The sequence below is a fragment of the Peromyscus californicus genome, unplaced genomic scaffold (genome assembly GCF_007827085.1).
Source record: "Peromyscus californicus insignis strain IS unplaced genomic scaffold, ASM782708v3 Scaffold_4__1_contigs__length_199733344, whole genome shotgun sequence".
In the NCBI taxonomy this organism is placed as follows: Eukaryota; Metazoa; Chordata; class Mammalia; order Rodentia; family Cricetidae; genus Peromyscus; species Peromyscus californicus.
In genome coordinates this window covers 98853678-98874719 of record NW_026294562.1, presented here as the reverse complement: position 1 = coordinate 98874719, position 21042 = coordinate 98853678, and the positions used below count along the sequence as shown (strand labels likewise).

At 37.8% G+C, this 21042-nt stretch overlaps 2 protein-coding genes across 2 annotated transcripts; both read right to left on the bottom strand.

The window, feature by feature from the left end:
* Positions 1 to 2888: 2888 nt before the first annotated feature.
* On the bottom strand, positions 2889 to 3830 carry LOC128095114 (olfactory receptor 51B4). Its single transcript, XM_052713829.1, has one exon. It carries the CDS (start codon positions 3825 to 3827, stop codon positions 2889 to 2891), a length of 939 nt encoding a protein of 312 aa, XP_052569789.1. The 5' UTR covers positions 3828 to 3830.
* Positions 3831 to 15998: 12168 nt separating this feature from the next.
* LOC128095041 (olfactory receptor 51B2-like) lies at positions 15999 to 16925 on the bottom strand. Its single transcript, XM_052713703.1, has one exon. The coding sequence runs from the start codon at positions 16920 to 16922 to the stop codon at positions 15999 to 16001; it is 924 nt and encodes a 307-aa protein (XP_052569663.1). The 5' UTR covers positions 16923 to 16925.
* Between the last annotated feature and the right edge of the window lie 4117 nt (positions 16926 to 21042).

Below are 21042 nucleotides of genomic sequence, written 5' to 3'. Positions count from 1 at the left end.
TGGGAAAACAGGTGTCTGGAGAATGTCACATGTCTGCAGATGCCCACTCTCACCATCTGCACACCAGTGAGTGACTGGCAAGTTCATGACACAGGTCATATAGGAGAGAGGAAGAATGGGACTCAGAAAAGAGAACTCTTGATGTTTGGTAAATTGTTCAGATATGTGGATGTAAAAAAAAATTTCAGGTTTCAAGAGGTATGAAAAGGATCATGGTCTTTGTTATCATGTTTAATTTGCTAAGTGTCTCAGCGCCTCAGCATCATGAAACAATTGTGAAATTGCAGGTCTTTGGATATCTGTGTATCTTTTCAGGATTCTTTGGCCTATAAGTCATCACAAACATGAACTGAACGAGTTCATGCAAACCCTTTGGAAGAACTGACATATGATAATTACTACATCTATAAGAAATAAAAGTCTGTCCTGAGTGCAACACAGCATCCCTAGTCATATCATGAAAAAAATCTTTACTTACAAAAACACAATATTATTTTGGGGGTGATCCCTAAGAAGACTTCAAGCAGATGGGGAAACAACTACTGCCTGGCAGGCCTCATGATGGGAGAGAATAAAGCATTCTGGAAAGCGGTAATGGGACTCTGAGGTCAGAACTAACTACAGAACCCTGTTTGAGGAAATTGGCATCTGGGTCATGAGTGTCAGCATGAGGATGAGGACTGAGACACTTGTCTGAAAGATGCTCCTGTTGGGAAGGACACTGCTTTGATCTCAGTTGTGCAATAAATGACTTTATATGTGAATATATCTATGAGTGGGGCTGGCCTTCAAGATGGAAATTTCCAAAAGATTTTCATTTGCCACAATAAAAACTGCATGAGTGGTCAGGCCTGACCACAGAAGGTGAAAGCAGATGATGCCTGGATGAGGACAGAGGGTTACAAGACCCAGATGTGAAGCTGTTTCCTTCAGGCTTTGCGTGATCTGTGGGCATCCAGAGGCTGTGTCATCACTGACTGTTGGGACAGCAAGTTTAATGCCAACAAAAGTCAGGCACAATGCTGAATATCTTGAAAGTAGAAACTCACCACTACTTAGCCCTTTAAACTACTTTTTAAATAATTACTTGCACAACTGTTTGCAATTGGGGGAGGGGTGTCAGTGATGAAAGCTTAAATTCTAGAAGTCCTGAACACATTTTTCAGAAAATCCCCTGCCTCTGATTCTCTTCCATTACCAAAGCAGAATGCTAGGAAATTGGGAATGGGCCCAAGTGGGGGCCAAGAGGAGTTCCTGAAAAGCCCTTTGGGGTATCTGCTTAGCACCCTTGTGTTTTTCCTTCAAGTTGTTAACAATGCCTGTCTTAATTTGACTAAATAAACAACTGACCAAAATTCAAAAAAAAAATAGGTTAAAATGATTTTCAAAGTAATAAATACTTCTTAAAACTTGGACTATAAGTTTCACTTAAAATTGTAATGCATAGCCGGGCGGTGGTGGCGCACGCCTTTAATCCCAGCACTCGGGAGGCAGAGCCAGGCGGAGTTCGAGGCCAGCCTGGGCTACCAAGTGAGTTCCAGGAGAGGCGCAAAGCTACACAGAGAAACCCTGTCTCGAAAAACCAAAAAAAAAAAAAAAAACAAAAAACAAAAAAAATTGTAATGCATAAAGGCACATTTACAGAAACTAATTTTCAGTAGTCAACCTGTTTTTTCATTGATTTTGACAACTAATCTGTAAGAGTCAGAGAAGTAAGGAGTTTACTATTAGATTGAATCTCCTGGGAATCTCAGAAGCTATGCTCATAAAGCCTCACCAACAAGATTGCCTAAACATGAGCTGCACAAGGAAAGCAATGATTAACATATTATTATTGATGGGGAACAACCCACAAGGCCTCAACCGTACACAAAGAACTACAGACAACTAAGCAATGATGAGAGCAGGAAAATTAATCTTCCCTAAGGAAGAGCACATGGACAGAATAGCCAATATCAATTGGTCAGCCCCAAAAACATACATAAAAGTAACATAATACAAACTGAACAGGTTTTATTTAGGAACACACACACACACACACACACACACACACACACACACACTTATATATGTATATACATAAAACAATAATTAATGAAAAAGAGGCCACAAATTTGAAAAAGCAAAGAGGGATATATAGGAGTGTTGGAGGGTGGAAAGGGAAGATAGAAATGATTTAAATCTCAAAATAATAGAAATAATTTTTTCAAGAATGGGCTGCTGGTAGACTTTGAGAATTAGAAAATTACTGCCATCAATTTAGAAGCATTGTGAACCCACCAAGCTCTGGTGGAGAGTTTTACAGTTGTGAAGATGGCCCTGGTTAAACCTGTTATATCTCAAACAAAACAAAAACATAAATATGATAAGGGGGCTTGTTGAGAGGGGAGATATGTATTGAAGGGATACAAAAGAGACAAGCATAATCAGAATGTATTGCATACATGTATGAAAATGTCAGGCACAAATTTAATTTAACAACTAACAAGAGAATAAAGGAAAAAAAACATCCATTATGAGAAAACAAAATATCAATAGACTGTAAAACCATATCATCTCCCTCATTGTCACATGAATAAATGTGTGCCTCCACCAAGCTGTTTCTGTCCATTCAGCTTTGTATTTCTAAATAAGTGATTTTTCTTCCTTTGGCTATGGAACCTGCACTATTCCATCTGATACATCCATTACCTCCTATATTCCTTTCTGAGAGAGAGGAGAAAGAGAGAGGGAGAAAGAGAGAGGTGACAGATTTCTTTGCTTGATTTAGTTTCCCTCTTTGTATGATAATGGAAATTTCATTCCATACTAAAGAAATATTTAAAACAACATTTGTTTCCAATAAAGGCCCAGAAATCACAGATAACTCCATATTCTGCAATAATAATTTAAATCCTACTGTGTACAGACAGTAGACGGAGGATGCTCTTCTGAATCTGCTTGGTCTTGATGCTGTAAATGATGGGGTTCATAAATGGAGGAAAGAGAAAGTAGACATAGCTCATGGTTATATGCACCACATGTGGGGCATGCTTTCCAAACCGGTGGATGAAGGTCAGACCAATCACAGTGATGTAAAAGACCAGGACACAACTAATATGAGAAACACAGGTGTTGAGAGCCTTTGCTCTCTCCTCTCCAGAGGCAATGCCCATAACTGTCTTCAGAATGAGGACATAAGAAAAGACAATGATCAGTGCATCAAGAAAGAAAGTCAAAGCAACCAAAACAACTGGGTACACACGGTTAAAGGTGATGTCAGCACATGCAAGTTTCATGACGTCTTGGTGGAGGCAGAAGGCATGAGAAAGAACATGGGAATGGCAGTATGGAAACCAAAATAGAGGCAAGATTGGGGGCACAATAGTCACAAAACCTCGCAGCAGTACCCCCAGTGCGATCTTCATTACTTTGGAATTGGTAAGGATAGAGTTGTAATGCAGAGGTGTTCGGATAGCAACAAAGCGGTCATAGGCCATGGCAAGCAAGACCCCTGATTCTACAATGGCTAATGAGTGGATGAAGTAGGACTGAATGAAACAGGCCCCATGTGCGATCTCCCTCTGATTCAGCACCAGTACACCCAGCACTGTGGGCATCGTGGTTAGCGTCATCCCAAGGTCTGTACTTGCCAGCACAGCAAGAAAGTAGTACATGGGTTCATGGATGCTGTGGTCATTCCAAATGATGAAGAGAAGTGTGCCATTCCCTAAAATGATGGAGAAGTAGATGACAAAGAATGGGATAGAGATCCAGTGATGAATTGCTTCCAAGCCCAGGAAGCCAGTCAGCAAGAAAGGAGCAGCATCACTGTTGTTGAACCACATGATTTGCAGCTAAAGACGGTTTCAGAGATTAAGAAAGCAGCAATCTTCCTACCACCATCTCACTGTAGCACATTTGCAGGTCATTTTTTATTTCCAAACTTACAAGGATTTCTGCGTTGTTTCAGATTTAAGAAGACTTTCCTCATCAAGTCTTTGCCTAGAATAGCAACATTAATCACTATCACAATCAGTCACTATCAGATTAGTCACTACCACAATTTACTACGAAGCATGCTGCTTTTAATATTGTGATATAATTCCAACTTTCACACTTAGTCCCAACCAGCCATCTTCAGATCCATTTCATTCTCTTCACTTTTCTTTTTTTATATTTTTTTTGCTTTAATTTTATGTGTGGGGTGTTTTGTCAGAAAGATATGTCTGTGCACTAGGTGTGTGTAGTGTCCTCAGAGACCAGAAGAAGGTATTGGATCCCCTGGAGCTGGAGTTACAGATGTCTGTGAGTGACTATGTGGGTACTGAGAATTGAACCTGGGTCCTCTAAAAGAGCAGTCTATGCTCTTAACCACTGACCCATCTCTCCATCCCCTTCATCTCCCCACTATTTTATTCATTCTCGTATTATGTCCCATACAACATTTTGTTGTAATTGTATTAAACTTAGTTCAGTATATACTTCCTTTCTTGAAACCAATGAGATAACTCAAAAAGAAAAAAATACTAAGCAAGTGCTTAATCAATAGTAATGAGTTCACTACTGTGAAATGTTTGAGTTATTTTTACAGTGTGCTGCCTCAAGTGTGCTATAAACAAGGAAAGAACTCATGAATCACTAGAAAAAAAATTGAACAAGTGAACAGAGTAAGCAAACTCATTTTAGAACACTGTGAGTGTTCTAAGAATTTAGGGCCCAGCAAGTTTTCATTAGTAAATATATCTGACACCTAAAACATTTCAGACAAAATTTAACTTGGAGAAAAAAATATACACTGGAATGGAAAATATATAAATGGAAAATTTAAGGAAGTCAGAATATTTCATGAGGTTTCTATTAAAACTTGATTCTTATAAATGCTGGTAGACTTTTTCAAAATGTTTATGGAATGGAAAATAGTCATGTCAGAAATTGGTAGTTGGAAGCATGCACTTTATACAGCAAGATATAGAACAAAGTTAAAATCTAACACATGAGGGTAATTGTGATCATATTGCTGAGTGAGGCAATCACAGATGCTGTACAACAGACATCTACAAACTCTTTATCCATGAAAAATCAAAACTAGACTTCATAGGGATCTTTGAGCTATGATCTATGTATAATTTATACACCTATATTATCAGGTCACTTTTGTTTGCATACAATCAGGAAATTTTGAAGCAAGAATATTATGATAATTTAAAACAAGATAAATGTGTTCCTTGCAAATTCAACTAGATCTGTGTGTCCAGAATCTTTTAAAATAACTTTGTATGATAAAGAGCATCAGTAATGAGTTGGAAGATGAATTCAGGAAGGTTGTGAATGATAGCAATCTTTTTGTAACCCTTCAATATTTAGTAAAGTCCTATCAACAACCAGAAATGCATATATGGGAACTGTAGCACAATATAATCTCTCTGATAATAAGCCACTAGTCTGGAAAAAATAATAGAAGAAAGGTAAATGAGCTCTGGAAACAACAATATTTCAGAGGAAATATTTCAGAGAAGCAGTCAGTCTGAGAAATTGAACGGTAGCTCCTCTGATAAAAGAAAAAGTTCACTATCTTGATCCACTAGATTATAGTATATTAGTGACTCAGCTTGGCTTTGTAGAACTGGTGTGTATGTCATCATATACCAAAATCCCTGCTACTAACCCTCCATTCGGAAAGCAGAGAAAGGGAAGAGACAAACTTCACAGTTTATTATGCAGCATAAAAGCGAACCACAAATCCCTGCCTACTGCCACTTTAAACATGGACCAGAGTGAATAAGCAGAAGGCACAGCTTCTTCCTTCCAGACTTTGGATCAATCAGGATTTAAGTACTAATGCTAAGGAGTAACTCTTTTGAGAATAGTTATAATTTATTAATAGGTATCTTATTGACTTAAGCCAAAGAGTACCCTATTTGGTATTAATACTCCCTACCAGTAAACCACTATACTAAAATTTAATTGTAGCATAACTGGCAGTGTCAGAGACGTTATACATGTCTAAGAACAACTGCTCAGTTTAGGCACTCTACTAACGTTGGGCTGGAGGAATGGCTTAAGAGCACTGATGAATCTTACAGAGGACCCAGGTTCAGTTCCCAGAACCCAGGATGTGGCTCTCAACATCTGTAACTTCAGTTCCAGGAATTCCAACACATAATATCACTGGCTCAAATCTTCGGAGGAATTTTGTATCATTACCAGGCAAGTGTACTGGGATTTCAGGGATATAGGTAAGATTGAGGTGCCTTCTCCCTTATCCTTTTCAGAAGGCTATTTTTGGACTGATTCCCATAAAGCAGTAAGCCCTGTGTCCTCAACAGTTTGCCAGAATGTCACAAACATCATCCAGAGATTTTTTTTTTTTTTTGGTCAGTTCTAGATAATCTGCAAACATCCTCTATATTCAATGTCTTCTCACACCATTCATTTGGCCTCAGCCTATTGCTCAAGAACCAGTGTTTATTTACAAGATCTGTGTAGATAATGCTTACTCAACTAGCAACTGGAAACCATAGGGTGGGAACCTAAAGTCACAGCTTTGAAGAAATTGTTTAAACTTTACCTACTTTCCATGCTAATTAAGATAGGAGCCAGCACTGGAAAGGAAGGGTAGGTTCTTTGGAAATTTTTCTTTGTAATAAAACAAAACAAGAGCATCCTGAAGAAATGAACAAATAGGCAGTTGATCAGAGGATGCTAAAGGTGATTTGTCTTTCTTTGTCTTTGTCTTTTTTTAGTAAAAAGTTTATAGCAGTAAATGATTCAATAAAATAAAGGTATCTGAACCTTCAAATAAGGTAAAATTTTTAAATGTTAGTTGTTTTTGGACAAGTATGTCTCTGGTGAACTTCCCACTGTTAATAGTACAGCAGGAATAGGTGCCTAATGATTGTGCGGTGAAAAGTGAATGAATACAAGAAAGAGAAGCCAATACATTATTTGAATTCTCTAGGATAAGAAAATTTTGACAACTCTAATCATTTTCCTAAGGTTGGATATTATGTGGTGTAGAGAAATTTAAATTTAGATTTCTTAAAATATTAAACTTACGCTTTCAACTAGCATCCATTAAACATAAACATAAACAGTGTGTGTGGCTCTTTTGTTTTTGTTTGTCATTATATGTTGCATGCTCTTTCCTTAAATCCTTATTTAATCAAAAGATAGTTCCTACATTCTCAACTTTTCCTCAAGAATTATAACAAAACCAGGTGAAAGATTTAATTTTAAATATATTTGAATGTATATTTTCTTACCTGACACAGTTTTCCCTTTGTAATTCCTAGACATTTCTCATCATGCCCTCAGTATACATTCAGAATCCTGATGGCAGTCATATTTATTAAAGGACCAGCTCCCCAGGTGCCATTCTGTCTCATTTGAATATACCAGGTAAAAGCTAGAGAGGCACCTCAGTGTTTAAGAGCGTGTTCTTTCACCAGTGCCGGGTAACTCACAACCACCTGTGTAACTCCTGCTCCATGGGGTACAGCACTTTCAGGACTCATGGGATAACCTGTTTCTCTCTCTCTCTCTCTCTCTCTCTCTCTCTCTCTCTCTCTCTCTCTCTCTCTCTCTCTCTCTCTCTCTGTCTCACTCACTCATACACACACAATTAAAAATAAAACGTATCTTTTTTCTTAGTCCTTTGAGAATTTCATTCAGTAAGTTGAGTTTTGACCCCATTCTCCAACTCCTCCAAAATTTACCCCTTTTCATCCCCACCCAACTTGGTGTTCTCTTTGTTTCACCCATCAAGTCGAATTTGTGCTGTCCTTATATGCACGGATGTGCAGCTTTCCACTGGATCATGGTTGACCTACAAGAGACAACATTCTTAAAACTGATGTTCCCTCTTGCAGGAGCTACCAATTGCCAATAGCTCTTTGGCTAAAGTTGGGACTTGATATCAGCTTCCCCTCTCCATGCTGGTATTTATCTGCATTAAGCCTTCGTTAAAAGAAGGTGTAATGACAATCAGAGTACAAGGAACCTCCAGATTTAGACTTAGGGGGGTGTTTCAAAGAAGATCTGCACAAATTGCTTTTAAAATAATTCAGTGCATGGTTATCCAAAGAACACATACAAATAACCAATAAACACATGAAAAGATGTCCATCAGCATTATTCATTAAAGAAAGGTAGATCTAATCCACAGTGAGACATCATAGTGTTGTCTCCTAAACTGACTGTAATCAAAATAACAAATGTTGATAAGAATGTGGGTTACTTGGAACCCTGAATTTGGTAGTAGAAATGTGAAGTGGTGCAACAGCTAGGCAAACAATGTGGAGCCTTCCCAAAAAGTTAAATATAAAATTACCATATTATCAAAATTGCATTCATATACATATATATGCAAATATGTACATATACTTTATTACTTTATTTTCTTATTTATTTATTTATTTATTTATTATTTATTTGGGGAGCGCATGCATGTCATGGTGAACTGTGAAAGTCAGAAGACAGCTTGTAGGAGTTGTTTCTATGCTACTACAGTGATTGTAAGGATCAGGCTTGGCATCAACAAGTACCTTTATCCACTGAGACATCTCAGCAGCCCATCTATTAGAATATGGACATCTATTGAAATATTTTAATGATTAAATATTGTTCAGTCATCAAAATGACGAACATTTGACATGTGCTACAATGTAGATGAGCATGAAACTTTCCTGTAATGAGTCATATACAAAGGAAAAATGTGTGAATCCACTTACACAGGTCTAATGTTTCCAAGGCATATTCATCCTCAAGTCATGACCCATGTGCTCTGCTGAGTTACTATGTGTAAAATAGATTAAACTTCCTTGGCATTGTCTTATAAAATTTATTACTAAGAAATTAAAGTTTTTTTATAGAACCAGATTGAAAAGAAAAAAGAAGGAAGGAGAAAAGAAAGAAAGAAAGAAAGAAAGAAAGAAAGAAAGAAAGAAAGAAAGAAAGAAAGAAAGATATATAGATACCAAAAACAAATTAGAAGGTACCAACGCCTTGGGAGGAAGGTGGAATAGTGAGATATATACTTAAGATACTTAAAGAACATCAAGTTTCTGTTTGGTACAGTGAAATGAATTCAAAAGTTTTATAAATAGTGTTTATTATACATTACACTGAATTATATACTTTATTGAAAAATTAGATAATAATCATATCTCATACAGACATATAAAATCATTTTAAGAAGTCAACAGATAACACTTGGCTGAGACCCAGATCAGTGCATGACTGATCCCTTGTCAGAGAAGCTTAGACTTGCAGTAGATGGCAGTTAATACAGAGATCCACAAATAGATTATGTTTAGAGAGTTAGAGAGTTTGGAGCACTTGGCTTTAAATGGCATGTCCTTATCAAATGCCTCCCTTCAAAGCTCAGAGATCTATGGTGAAGAGGAGACAGAAAGACTGAGAGCCAGAGGTGGTGGAGTGCTCCAAGGAGACAGCATCTTCCAGCCATCAGGACAGATGCGCATATGAACTCACAGAGACTGTAACAGCACACACAAAACCAGCACAAATTCAAACCAGACAAAATCCAAGCATGAAGAAGGGGAGTAAACACAAACTCCCACCCCTAACCAATAAACTATTTGCAATTGATACCTGCTGGGAATTGGGAAAATCCGTTTTGTCCAGTGGAATCTCACTGTGTATATCAACCACTCTTCAGAGCATGCCCCATGCCCAGGAGTAATTGACCAACACAAAATGGACTCCATGCTTTTTTATGAGCTTTTTCCTTTATTTTGGTAATTTTTGTCTTATTGGTTGTTTTGTTTTGTTTTTTGTTTTTGTTTTTTTTTTTAGGGAAACAGAAAGAGCATGAAGTTGTGTGGAGAGAAGGAGAGGATCTTGGAGGAGTTGAGAGGGGAAATAATATGATCAAAATATATTGTATAAAATAATTTTAATAAAAACACAAAATTAAACAGACTAATATGGTGGTATTGTATTCCCCAAAATATTGTGCATCATAATAAACTTATCTGGGTCAGAGGACAGAACAGCCACTAGATAGACGTAGAGGCCAGAAAATGGTGGCACACACACCTTTAATCCTAACATTCCAGAGGCAGAGATTCGTTTGGATCTCTGTGAGTTCAAAGCCACACTGGAAACAGCCAGGCATGGTGACTCATGCCTTTAATCTCAGGAAGTGATGGCAGGAAGCAGAAAGGTATATAAGGTGTGAGGACCAGGAACTAGCCTGGTTAAGCTTTTAGGCTTTTGAGCAGCAGTTCAGCTGAGATTCATTCTGGATGAGGACTCAGAGGCTTCCAGTCTGAGGAAAAAGGATCAGCTGAGGAATTGGCGAGGTGAGGAAGCTGTGGCTTGTTCTACTTCTCTGATCTTCCAGCATTCACTCCAATAACTGGCATCAGGTTTGATTTTATTAATAAGACCGTTTAGAATTACATCTACAGACTAATACCATTTATTAAATTTATTGTGAAAGTTGAAGAAAAGAACTGTACAAGATTAATGTTAATATTCTGACCTGCCCCTTAAAATCCCACCCCTCTGGTGCCTCTCTGTGTCCTGACATAAAATCCTCATTCTAAGGAAAAACTCCTCCCCTTCTTTCCCTCTCTTCCGCGTTTTCCTCCCACAAGGTACGCATCTCTCCTCTCTCTCTCTCTCTCTCTCTCTCTCTCTCTCTCTCTCTCTGTCTCCCTCTTTCCTATATTTCTCTTCATCTCTCTATTATAATAAACTCTATACATGGATGCCCCAGCTGCATTGTGAATTACTGGCCGCCACTACCACCGTGCCTACATGGCATGCATCTGCCCAACCTGCCACTGCATATGCCCAGCAGGTTTTCCTGCACTTACAGGAGACCCTTGGAGGCTCGCCTCCCCCCGCCCCGTGCACACAATAATTCATAACAATTAAGCCAGTCACAATCCCAGCATGGGTGAAGAGGGTCTCACTTAGTTTCACCTTACGCTATTGGCAGTAGGGAGTGAGTGGGGAAGGAGGGTCATTTTTCTTTGGGATTTTGGCCCCTAGTAGGTTGCCTATGCACTAGTGTGTGGCCCCATACTCATGTTCATATAAGTAGTATTAACTGGATTCATTAAGATACATTTTTTAAAAAGGAAGAAGATGTGAAGTTGGGAGAAGAAGATTTTGAGGGAAGGACTAGAGGGAGTAAGATATAATCATAACACATTATATAAATGTATGTGTCTTAGGATCTTTTGTTGCTGTGAAGAGACCTCGTGATCAGGGTAACTTTTATAAATGAAAATGTGTAATTGAAGTGGCTCACTTACAGTTTCAGAGGTTCAGTCCATTATCATCAGGATGGGGATCATGACGGCATGCAGACAGATGTGCTAGAGAGTCCTACATCTTGACTCAGAGGCACCAGGAAGTCAACTGACTTCCACACAGAGTAAAGCTTGAAAAAAGAGATCTCAAAGCCAGTCCTCACAGTGACACACTTCATCCAACAAGGTGACACTTCCTAATAGTGTCACTCCCTTTGGGAGTCATTTTCTTTCAAACCACCACATTTCACTCCCTGGCCCCCAAAAGCTTTTAACAACATCATAGTGTGAAATGCGTTTAGTCCAACTTCAAAAGTCCCCATAGTCTATCACAGTCTCAACAATGTTTAAAAGTCCAAAGCTCAAAGTCTCTTCTGAGATTCATGCAATCTCTTAACTGTTAATTCCCTAGAAAGTAAAAACACTGATCACATACTTCCAACATATAATGGCAAGGACTATATATTGCCATTCCAGAATGCAGGGAAGGGAGCATAGTGAGGGAATACTGGAACGAAGCAAGACTAAAAACCATCTGGGCAAAATCCAAACTTTTCATCTCCATGTCTGATGTCAAAAGGCTCTGATCTCCAACTCTGTTCATTTGTTGACTGCAACACACTTCTTTCTCTTGGGCTGTTTCCACTCCCTGCTAGCAGCTTTCCTTGGAAGATATCCCACAACTCTGGCATATTTAACATCTTGAGGTCTCCAAGGCAATCCAGGCTTCAACTTTATAGTTTCATGCAATGGCCTCTCTACTAGGCCTCCATTCATGGACACTTCTGACACATGCCTGGCCTTGGCAGCTTTATTCCATAACTCCTTTCTTTTACCCTTATCTCTAAAGCTAGAATCATGTGGATGAAGCTGCCAAGTTCTGCTGCTTACTGGGGCTGAAACATGGTCCCCTCATTCAATTACATCTTCAGAAGCTTTCTGTCTTCCACTGCCTAAGCTCAGCTGTCCTGAAACTTGCTCTGTAGACCAGGCTGGTCTCAAACTCAGAGATCACTAGCCTCTGCCTTACCAGTGCTAGAATTAAAGCTATGCCTTACCACACCCATCTCTAAGCTTTTTTTAGTTCCTCTTTACAAGTTGGAAACTTAGCTGGATGGGATCATGCCCCAAGGTCACCACTCCCTTTATTCCATTTCTAAATCCATTTATCTCCTTGAACAGAAGATTTAGCTCCATTCCACTTTCTGGTGCCCTTTTTCTCCTCAAATATTTTTCCTTGCTCAGCTTCCTCCTTTTTATTTTACATCTTCATTAGACTTAACACTAATATCCACACATAACAGAATCTATACTAGTCTGTTTTGAGATTTCTTCTGCCAGTGGAATTAATCCAAAATTTTTCACTTTATCCTCAGACATGTTCTTCAGATAAGGGCAAAAAGCAGCCATTTTTTTTCACCAAAATATCACAAGGACTGTTTCTAGGCAACATACTAAAATTCTTCTCTGAAACCTCTTGAGCAAGCTCCCAATATTTCAAATCATAATCAGCACCATTGTCTTCCATGCTCCTACTAGTGTTCCCCCATTAAACAGTGCTGAAATCATTCTACTGTTTTCCTATCCCAAAGTACCAAAATCCATATTACTCCAAACAAAAGCATGGTCAGGTCTATCACAGCAATACCCTACTCCTAATACCTACTTCTGTCTTAGTTAAGGTTTTTTTTATTTCTGTGAAGAGACACCATGACCATGGCAACTCCTATAAATAAAAACATTTAATTGAGGTGGCTCACTTAGAGTTCCAGACGTTCAGTCCATTATCATCAGGATAGGGAGCATGGCAAAATGCAGGCAGGTGTGATATTGAAGCTGAGAGTCATACATTTGACTCAGAGACAACAGAAAATCAACTGACTGTCACACTGAGTGAAGCCTGAGAAAAGAGATCTCAAAGTCCACCCCCACAGTAACACACTTCCTCCATCAAGGTGACCCCTCCTAATAGTGCCACTCACTTTGGGGGCCATTTTCTTTCAAAGCACCACAGTATGAAATTTTCAATAAAAATATTTTTAAAAAGAAGATAACAGTTTGAAGGCAGAAAGTACCATATTAAAGATTTCATTATTTTTGTCACATAACCATGTGTATGTTTATAAACCAAGACATAATTACATGTATATACATATGTATACATGCTACTATCTATCTTAGACCTTAAAGATAACTTGTTTGTTTACGTTTTACAACTTCAATGGGTGGTTATTTCCATAAATCAAAGAAAGTAATGAAAAATGAATTTTTTTTAGTTCCCTAAGCTCCTATAAACAGTGCATTCAGATCCTAAGTGAGTCTCATAGCTGTCCATTAACTTCCCACTCTAATTTTCTAAACTGTGTTACCTTTTGCTCAGCCCCTCTGGTCACCTTTGCCTTGACTACTTTCCTCTTACCTCCTTCCAATCCATTTTATTGTCAACACTCAAATGATTTGAAAACACCAGTGAATCTATATTATTTCTTTCAATAGCCTTCTATGACAATTCTGTAATCCATCCAACACAAGGCTTTGCATGTAATGTTTCACTCTTATATTCGTGGCCTTGTTTACACCAATTAGCGCTTAATGCATCTTCACATCTTTGCTGAAGGAACATATCCATAGTAAACTTTATTCTTCCCTCAAGCCAGAATGTGCCCTCTTTTGAGACTCACAGTCATTTTTACTAACAAGCAGTGAATGTCAGTGAAACTTTCATGAAAATAAGCATATGAAGGCTGATTTAAATTGCTTACACTTCCCCAAATACAAGCTTATTTTAACATAAGATGTGTAAAACTATTATGCAAAAGTGTAAGAAAAATTTAATGGAAACCTAGGCTCAGGAAAGATCCTGAATGCAGGGCTCCAATATCTCAATAAAGTGAATACTAATAAACATATATACATATATATGATTTTTAAATTATGCATATAGAAATGCTAATAAAAATATGAAATATTTATGCTATAGTAAAGTCTGAGAGACACTAGTTAATAAACTTATACAAGTCAGTTTTAAAAGGGAAAAAACAATAAGCAATGTGATCAGCAAAATGTCTAAAGAAAGATTTACTTATGGTTAAAACAAACTTAATTGTTAAAGGGTAAAGAAGAGAAGAGAAGAGAGAAATTAAGGATAGGGTGCAAAATGACAGGAAAAATATATTCTCGAGATATAGAATATATCCTATACCACTGTACAGTACAACAATAATAAGCAGTTCATTTTATGTCATCAAGTAATTAAGAACAATATTTTGAATGGTCACAACACATGAAAATTATCAACATGATTATGATAATTACTCTGACTTAATCAAAGCATTTGACACATGGATCAAAAGATCACACAGTATCCCATGAATCTGTACAATTATATATAAGTTTAAAATGAATAAAAATCAAACTGACCACACAAAACTAAAATATCAAGTTATGTTTCACTTATCATATATACCAAAACTTTTGTTCAAATATTTAGAAAGAAACATACATGAAAAATAATAAAGAGCAGCAAAAATAGTTTGAAAAAGTAAATTGGCATAAATGATAGTTTTGATTTTTTAAATATTCTAAAAAATAACTGTGTAAAGCCAAAGTGGTAATAATGTATTTGGGACATAGCCTATGTAAAGGTAAGATGTATATCAGCAACATCTCAAAAGTGGGAAAAGGAGTAAGAAATATTTCATTGTAAGTTTTACATTATACCATTTATGGAAGGAATAAAGTATTATTTGTAAGACAGACTAATAAATTCTAGGGAAGAACTAAAAACATTTTTAAATAAATATAAGTTGGAAGTCACTGGGAGAATTTAAATGGCAAAATGAAAACAGCTCGAAAGCATGGACATTGAGAAGTCATGGTGCTTTGTAAGAAATCTGGTAGAGATGCTGACTCTGTAGAGCCTGTGTGATGAGCAGTGTTCTGAGGAAAAAAAAGTAGCACAGACGGGCTTTGTTGTGGAGAACTTCATAGACTAAATAAGCGGGTTTATTTTTTAATTCATTTTCTGTGATTAAAATAATATACAGAAAATAGACTTCATTAAAGCATATTCACAGAATATAGTATAAAACAAAGCAAACAAAATGAAATATCAACAAATGAATTTTGGAACAATACATGGTAAAGCTTTACAAATGGCTATCGAATCATTTCAAAAGAAAATCCGACCTTGAGATGGTACAATCAGAGTAGAGTCTGTGGGGTTACAATCCTCATAGTCAAACTGATATTTATATAGTCGTCAAATCTATTAACAGTTGCCTTTTTTTTCCTGTTGCTGACCCAGGCTGGACACTTGACTTCTGAAATGGTTCTTATCTTTAGCTACATGATCTGAATTGTTCCATAGTTACTGTTCATAGAGTATTAACTATGTCCTGCATCTCTAAATTTAGTGATGTTTTACTTCCCTGCTCTTTGTTTTCTACACTTCTTTCAAAATAGAAGACAGAGAGAGAGAGAGAGAGAGAGAGAGAGAGAGAGAGAGAGAGAGAGAGAGAGAGAGAGATTTTGGTATTTATATAATATCTACTTGTTGATTAAATAGCCAGATATATTCATTATTTAGGCTAACTTGTAGCTATATGTAATAATTTACTCCCTAATGCTAATAAAGAAGCAAATGGATATAAAATCAAGATTTCTTTCAATATACAGGAGGCTGAGTATCCCCCAAGTTCTCTAGATTCTGAAGTAGTGACTCAGAGCATCTTATACAGACAGTAGACGGAGGATGCTTCTCTGAATCTGCTTGGTCTTGATGCTGTAAATGATGGGGTTCATAAATGGAGGAAAGAGAAAGTAGACATAGCTCATGGTTATATGCACCACATGTGGGGCATGCTTTCCAAACCGGTGGATGAAGGTCAGACCAATCACAGTGATGTAAAAGACCAGGACACAACTAATATGAGAAACACAGGTGTTGAGAGCCTTTGCTCTCTCCTCTCCAGAGGCAATGCCCATAACTGTTTTCAGAATGAGGACATAAGAAAAGACAATGATCAGTACATCAAGAAAGAACGTCAAGGCAACCAAAACAACTGGGTACACACGGTTAAAGGTAATGTCAGCACATGCAAGTTTCATGACGTCTTGGTGGAGGCAGAAGGCATGAGAAAGAACATGGGAACGGCAGTATGGAAACCAAAATAGAGGCAGGATTGGGGGCACAAGAGATAAAAAGCCCCTCAGTACTACCCCAAGTCCTATCTTTATAACCCTAGAATTAGTAAGGATAGAGTTGTAATGCAGAGGTGTGCAGATGGCAACAAAGCGATCATAAGACATGGCAAGCAAGACCCCTGACTCCACAATGGAAAGGGAGTGAATGACATAGGCCTGTAAGAAGCAGGCCCCATGTCTTATTTCTCTGTGATTCACCCATAAGACTGCCATTACAGTAGGCATTGTAGTCAGTGTAACTGTGAGGTCTGTGCCTGCCAGCATAGCAAGGAAATAGTACATGGGTTCATGGAGGTTGTGGTCATCCTTGATGAGGTAGAGGAGTGTGCCATTGCCCAGAAGGACAGAGATATAGATGGCAAAGAAGGGAATGGAGATCCAGGAATGAACTGCTTCCAGTCCTGGGAAGCCAGTCAGCAAAAACGGGGCAGCACTGATATTGGGCCACATAGTGTGCACACTATACAAGTCAAAGCACAGTTTCTTTACTGTGGTGATGGTCTTGTCTTCCCTCTGCAGACAAATGTTCCATGGCAGCTTCAATCACAGTATTCCTGACCAGCAATAAATACTTCCCATGTGCATTAAAAACACATTTACAGCATCATGCATGACTGTCATATGTAAATATAAATGTTTCAATGGTTTCAAAGCAAAGATGACCAATATATCCACATGGATACTAATTTTCCCTAGTTAGACTGATACTTGTTTTGTTTGCAAAACTTTTTGCTGTAAGTTTGAATTTCATTTTATATTTCACAAATATGAAAGAGACATGTTTTTGTTAGAAAACTTTTCTTACTTTGGTTTTGCAATTTAATTGTAGTATTTTGTCGAATTCTCCCCAAAGCTATGAGTCCTTTGTGGAAATAAAGGGACATGACCAGATAATGCTACATGTATTTTAAAAGCATTTCACATTTTTCTAAAGTCCATCCATAAGCCCCTCACTAGAAACTCCACATCTACCTTAATATTCTTGCTGAAATAAAAAGTCTGGGATCCAAGTGAGCTATGTTCTGCAAGGAATGGAAATTTGTCTCTCTTCTCCTGACTGCATCTCACAGATGTAGGAGAGAAGTCTTCTCTTGTTTCAATCCCTCACACTCACCAGCCCTATAGTCTTGTTGTTGGGTAGATGCCTGTTCCTCACCAGTCCAGACAGGTTCTTCTGAGAGACTGTTGCAGAACCAGGTTTCAAAGACACACATGATGAAATCACCTCCCCAGAGTCTCTCCTTTAAAGATGCCCAGGAGACCTAGAGTTCTTCTTCCCTCTTCTCTGGGCCACTTAATTAATGCCCTTAGGTGTTTCAGACATATGCCCCAAGGTATATAAAGAAACCTGAAAACTCAGATGCCTACTGACATAGATGATGTCCCCAAGAGCCTCAGCATCAGGCTGTCATAAACATAAGCATGTTCTTCCTATCATCTTTCTCAGTGGCCAAAAAGCTACTAGTTGCTCTTGGAATTCCATGTCCCTCTGTTGACCCTGTTGCTTATAACCTCAATTACATTTTGTCTTCCCTGCTCCCTTGAGGAAAGTCAATTCTGGTCCACAAGAACCTCACTGGATGTACTAATTCCCATGTGAACTGTGAATGTTGGGTGTCTCATATTTTTCTTAAGATCAGTTTGTTTGTATTCACATATTTGTCCATTTTGGGCCAAATTCAGAGCAATGGACTTGTTCCTTTTATTAGCAGGACTTACACCTTCATCATGAAGTAGAAAGAAAGTGTTTACAGTAAATTTACATTGAAGTATCACTGCTGCATTTATGTAGTATGCTAGAAAGAACACATGGAATGCATCTCTGGAATCAGGGAAAATATTCTGGAAAAAGGAAAGTAATTTAAATGATGAGAAATCAGATATATGGACAATGCTGGCTCAATGAAGAAAGAGAGACCTACACCAACATAGAACAAGATAAATGTGATGAATTTAGATAAATAAATCCATACTAACTATACTAAGGAATTGTGTTATTATAATAAAAATAATGAGATAAAGCAGATTCTGGCCACACATTAGTTTACAAATCATGTAAGGGGTTTTGACATTACAGTGAATGTGAAACAAGGGTTAGCGTGGATATTTACAATCAGAGGATTGTTATTTAAAGTCATCTTGAATGTAGTAAAGGGGGGAGGATAAGAATATCAAGATACATTAAAACATGTGATAAATTGTGTTGGTCAAATTATGGCTAAGTGTTGCCAGTAGGGCATGGGTGGCCAAGCATGGATTCCAAGACTTCAAAAGAATTGAAGTGGATGATGAAAGATGGCAGATTAACAGAAAACCACAGTGGAGAGGACATCTGTACATGCTATAACTATGTACTTTGGTAAGTTTTCAGGGACTGAACCCATCTCTGACTAGCGCTCCCATCCTGAAGTGGAATATGATATGACACAGCCTCTCTATCACCTCCTAGGCTTCTGCTGACCAGTGCCACACCCAGAACAGTCATCTGCCTACAGAGCAGAAGAATGGATGAATTTTATCTGTCTTTCTAGCTAGCATCAATGGAATAACACAAAAGTTTGCTAGTTTTTGTCTTTGTAACATTGTTCAACATTGTAACATTGTTCAACATTGTGTTTCTGATCATGTAAGGAGTTTTAACATTACAGTGAATGTGAAATAAGGTTAGCATGGATATTTACAATCAGATGATTGTTATTTAAAGTTATAAGTTTCATTGATATGCTATAGTACAGATGTGGAGTTTCTATTGAGGGGGGCCTCAAAGTATCTGTTTTTCTGTTGGTAGATATTTGAGCAGTTTATGGTTTGGCTTCATTACTGTAATCCAGTGTATATCTTTGATGAGCACACAAAGTGATATCCTTTTTGCTAACATGGGCTGCAGGGTGTGGTCAGAATGTACATTAGGAAATGCTGCTAAATTGATTTCTAAAGTGTTCTGTTTTTGCTCTCTTGGTGGTGAATGCAGTGTAGTTTTTCCATCCTCACCAGCACTTTATGTTATTGCCTTGTTGACATATCACCCACCCACTGATGAATGCATTTGTTATAGTGGCTTCCAGGCTGTGGTCTGGCTAGTCCAACAATGGCTGTATACCAATTCAAGGTTCAATATTGCAGTAACTGTTTAGTCCATGAGGTTGGATGTCTCAGTTGGTTTTTCAGTATATGTCAGAATCCTTAAAAAGTAGACTCTAATGCCAGTGAAGAAGTGGATTCACCAGTAAGAGCAAAAAGTAAGCAGGAAAAGAGAGCAAGCTTCCTTGTACTTTATATAGGCCACTGGCAGAAGATGTGGCTCAGATTAAAGATGAGTCTTCCCAACTCAGAAAATCTGGATTAAAGTTGTATCTTCCTACCTCAAACGATCTCGATTAAAGATGGATCTTCCCACATCAAATGATTTAATTAAGAAAAGAATCCCTAACAGGTATACTCAATCATCTGGATTTTAGTTAATTCCAGATGTAGTCAGGTTGACAACCAAGGATAACCATCACAAATGCACCCCTTGTCAACTTGACACACAGTTGTTTCTCTTTACGTCATACTTAATTTTCAAATAAAAATAATAACTGGGTCATAATTACATCTATCATGATATAACTCTCCCTTGTACAGCTGCAAATGCATTATAATTTTTAGAGTAGGTGACAATGTACCTCAAGAGACATTCTTTTACTATCTCATTCTTAAATGTGATAACCATTGATATTCCCTTAATTGATGTTACATTACATGGTAAATAAATCTAGGAAAGAAAACTCAAATATCTTTACAAACATACTCTTAACAAAATACAACAGAAACACTCTTTTCAGTTATAATCCTTGTTTCTGCAACTGGGCATACGGTCTTAGCTGGTATTTATAACTACTTTCATCTACTACCCATTCTGTATTGCCTTGATCCTCACCAAGCACTTCAGCAGGTCTTGACTCTTTTCCTGGAGGAGTGACCCATACCTTCACTCTTGAAGAGTCTGTGACCCTTGTCATCCTGTGTGGATTAGGCTGTTGTGGCTTCCCATTCACTTTAATCACAAGACATGGCAGCAACAACAGTTGCCTAAAGGATACCCTACACTCCAGATGTAATCTCCATTGTGGAGATTTTTATCTCCATTGTGGAGAACCAATCCAATTTCCCCTTGGTAATCTGGATCATTCATCCCTCCTAATACTGCTGTTTCTTTCTTTGCCTGTAGGAGTGAAGACATCAAGAACCCAAAGTAGTCAGAGGGAAGTCTGAGCTTCAAATTCAATGGAATGTTTGTTGCATACCCTGGTAGGAGTGCTCCTTATTCTGGAACCAAAACTTCTAGACCATCAGAACTTAAGGTTGCTGGAACAGGAAGCAAAAATTTTCTTAATGGTTGAGTAGGGTGATAATGAGTAGACTATTCCTTTTTCTACCCCTTGATTCTTGGACCCATGGATCCTGGCTCTGAGAGAAACAGTACCATATATTGGATACTGATTCAAGGCATATACTGCCTTCTGAAGAACCCTGAACCAGCTCTCCAGGTTACTGCCATTAATTGAAGCTGTGACTATGCCTTCAAAAG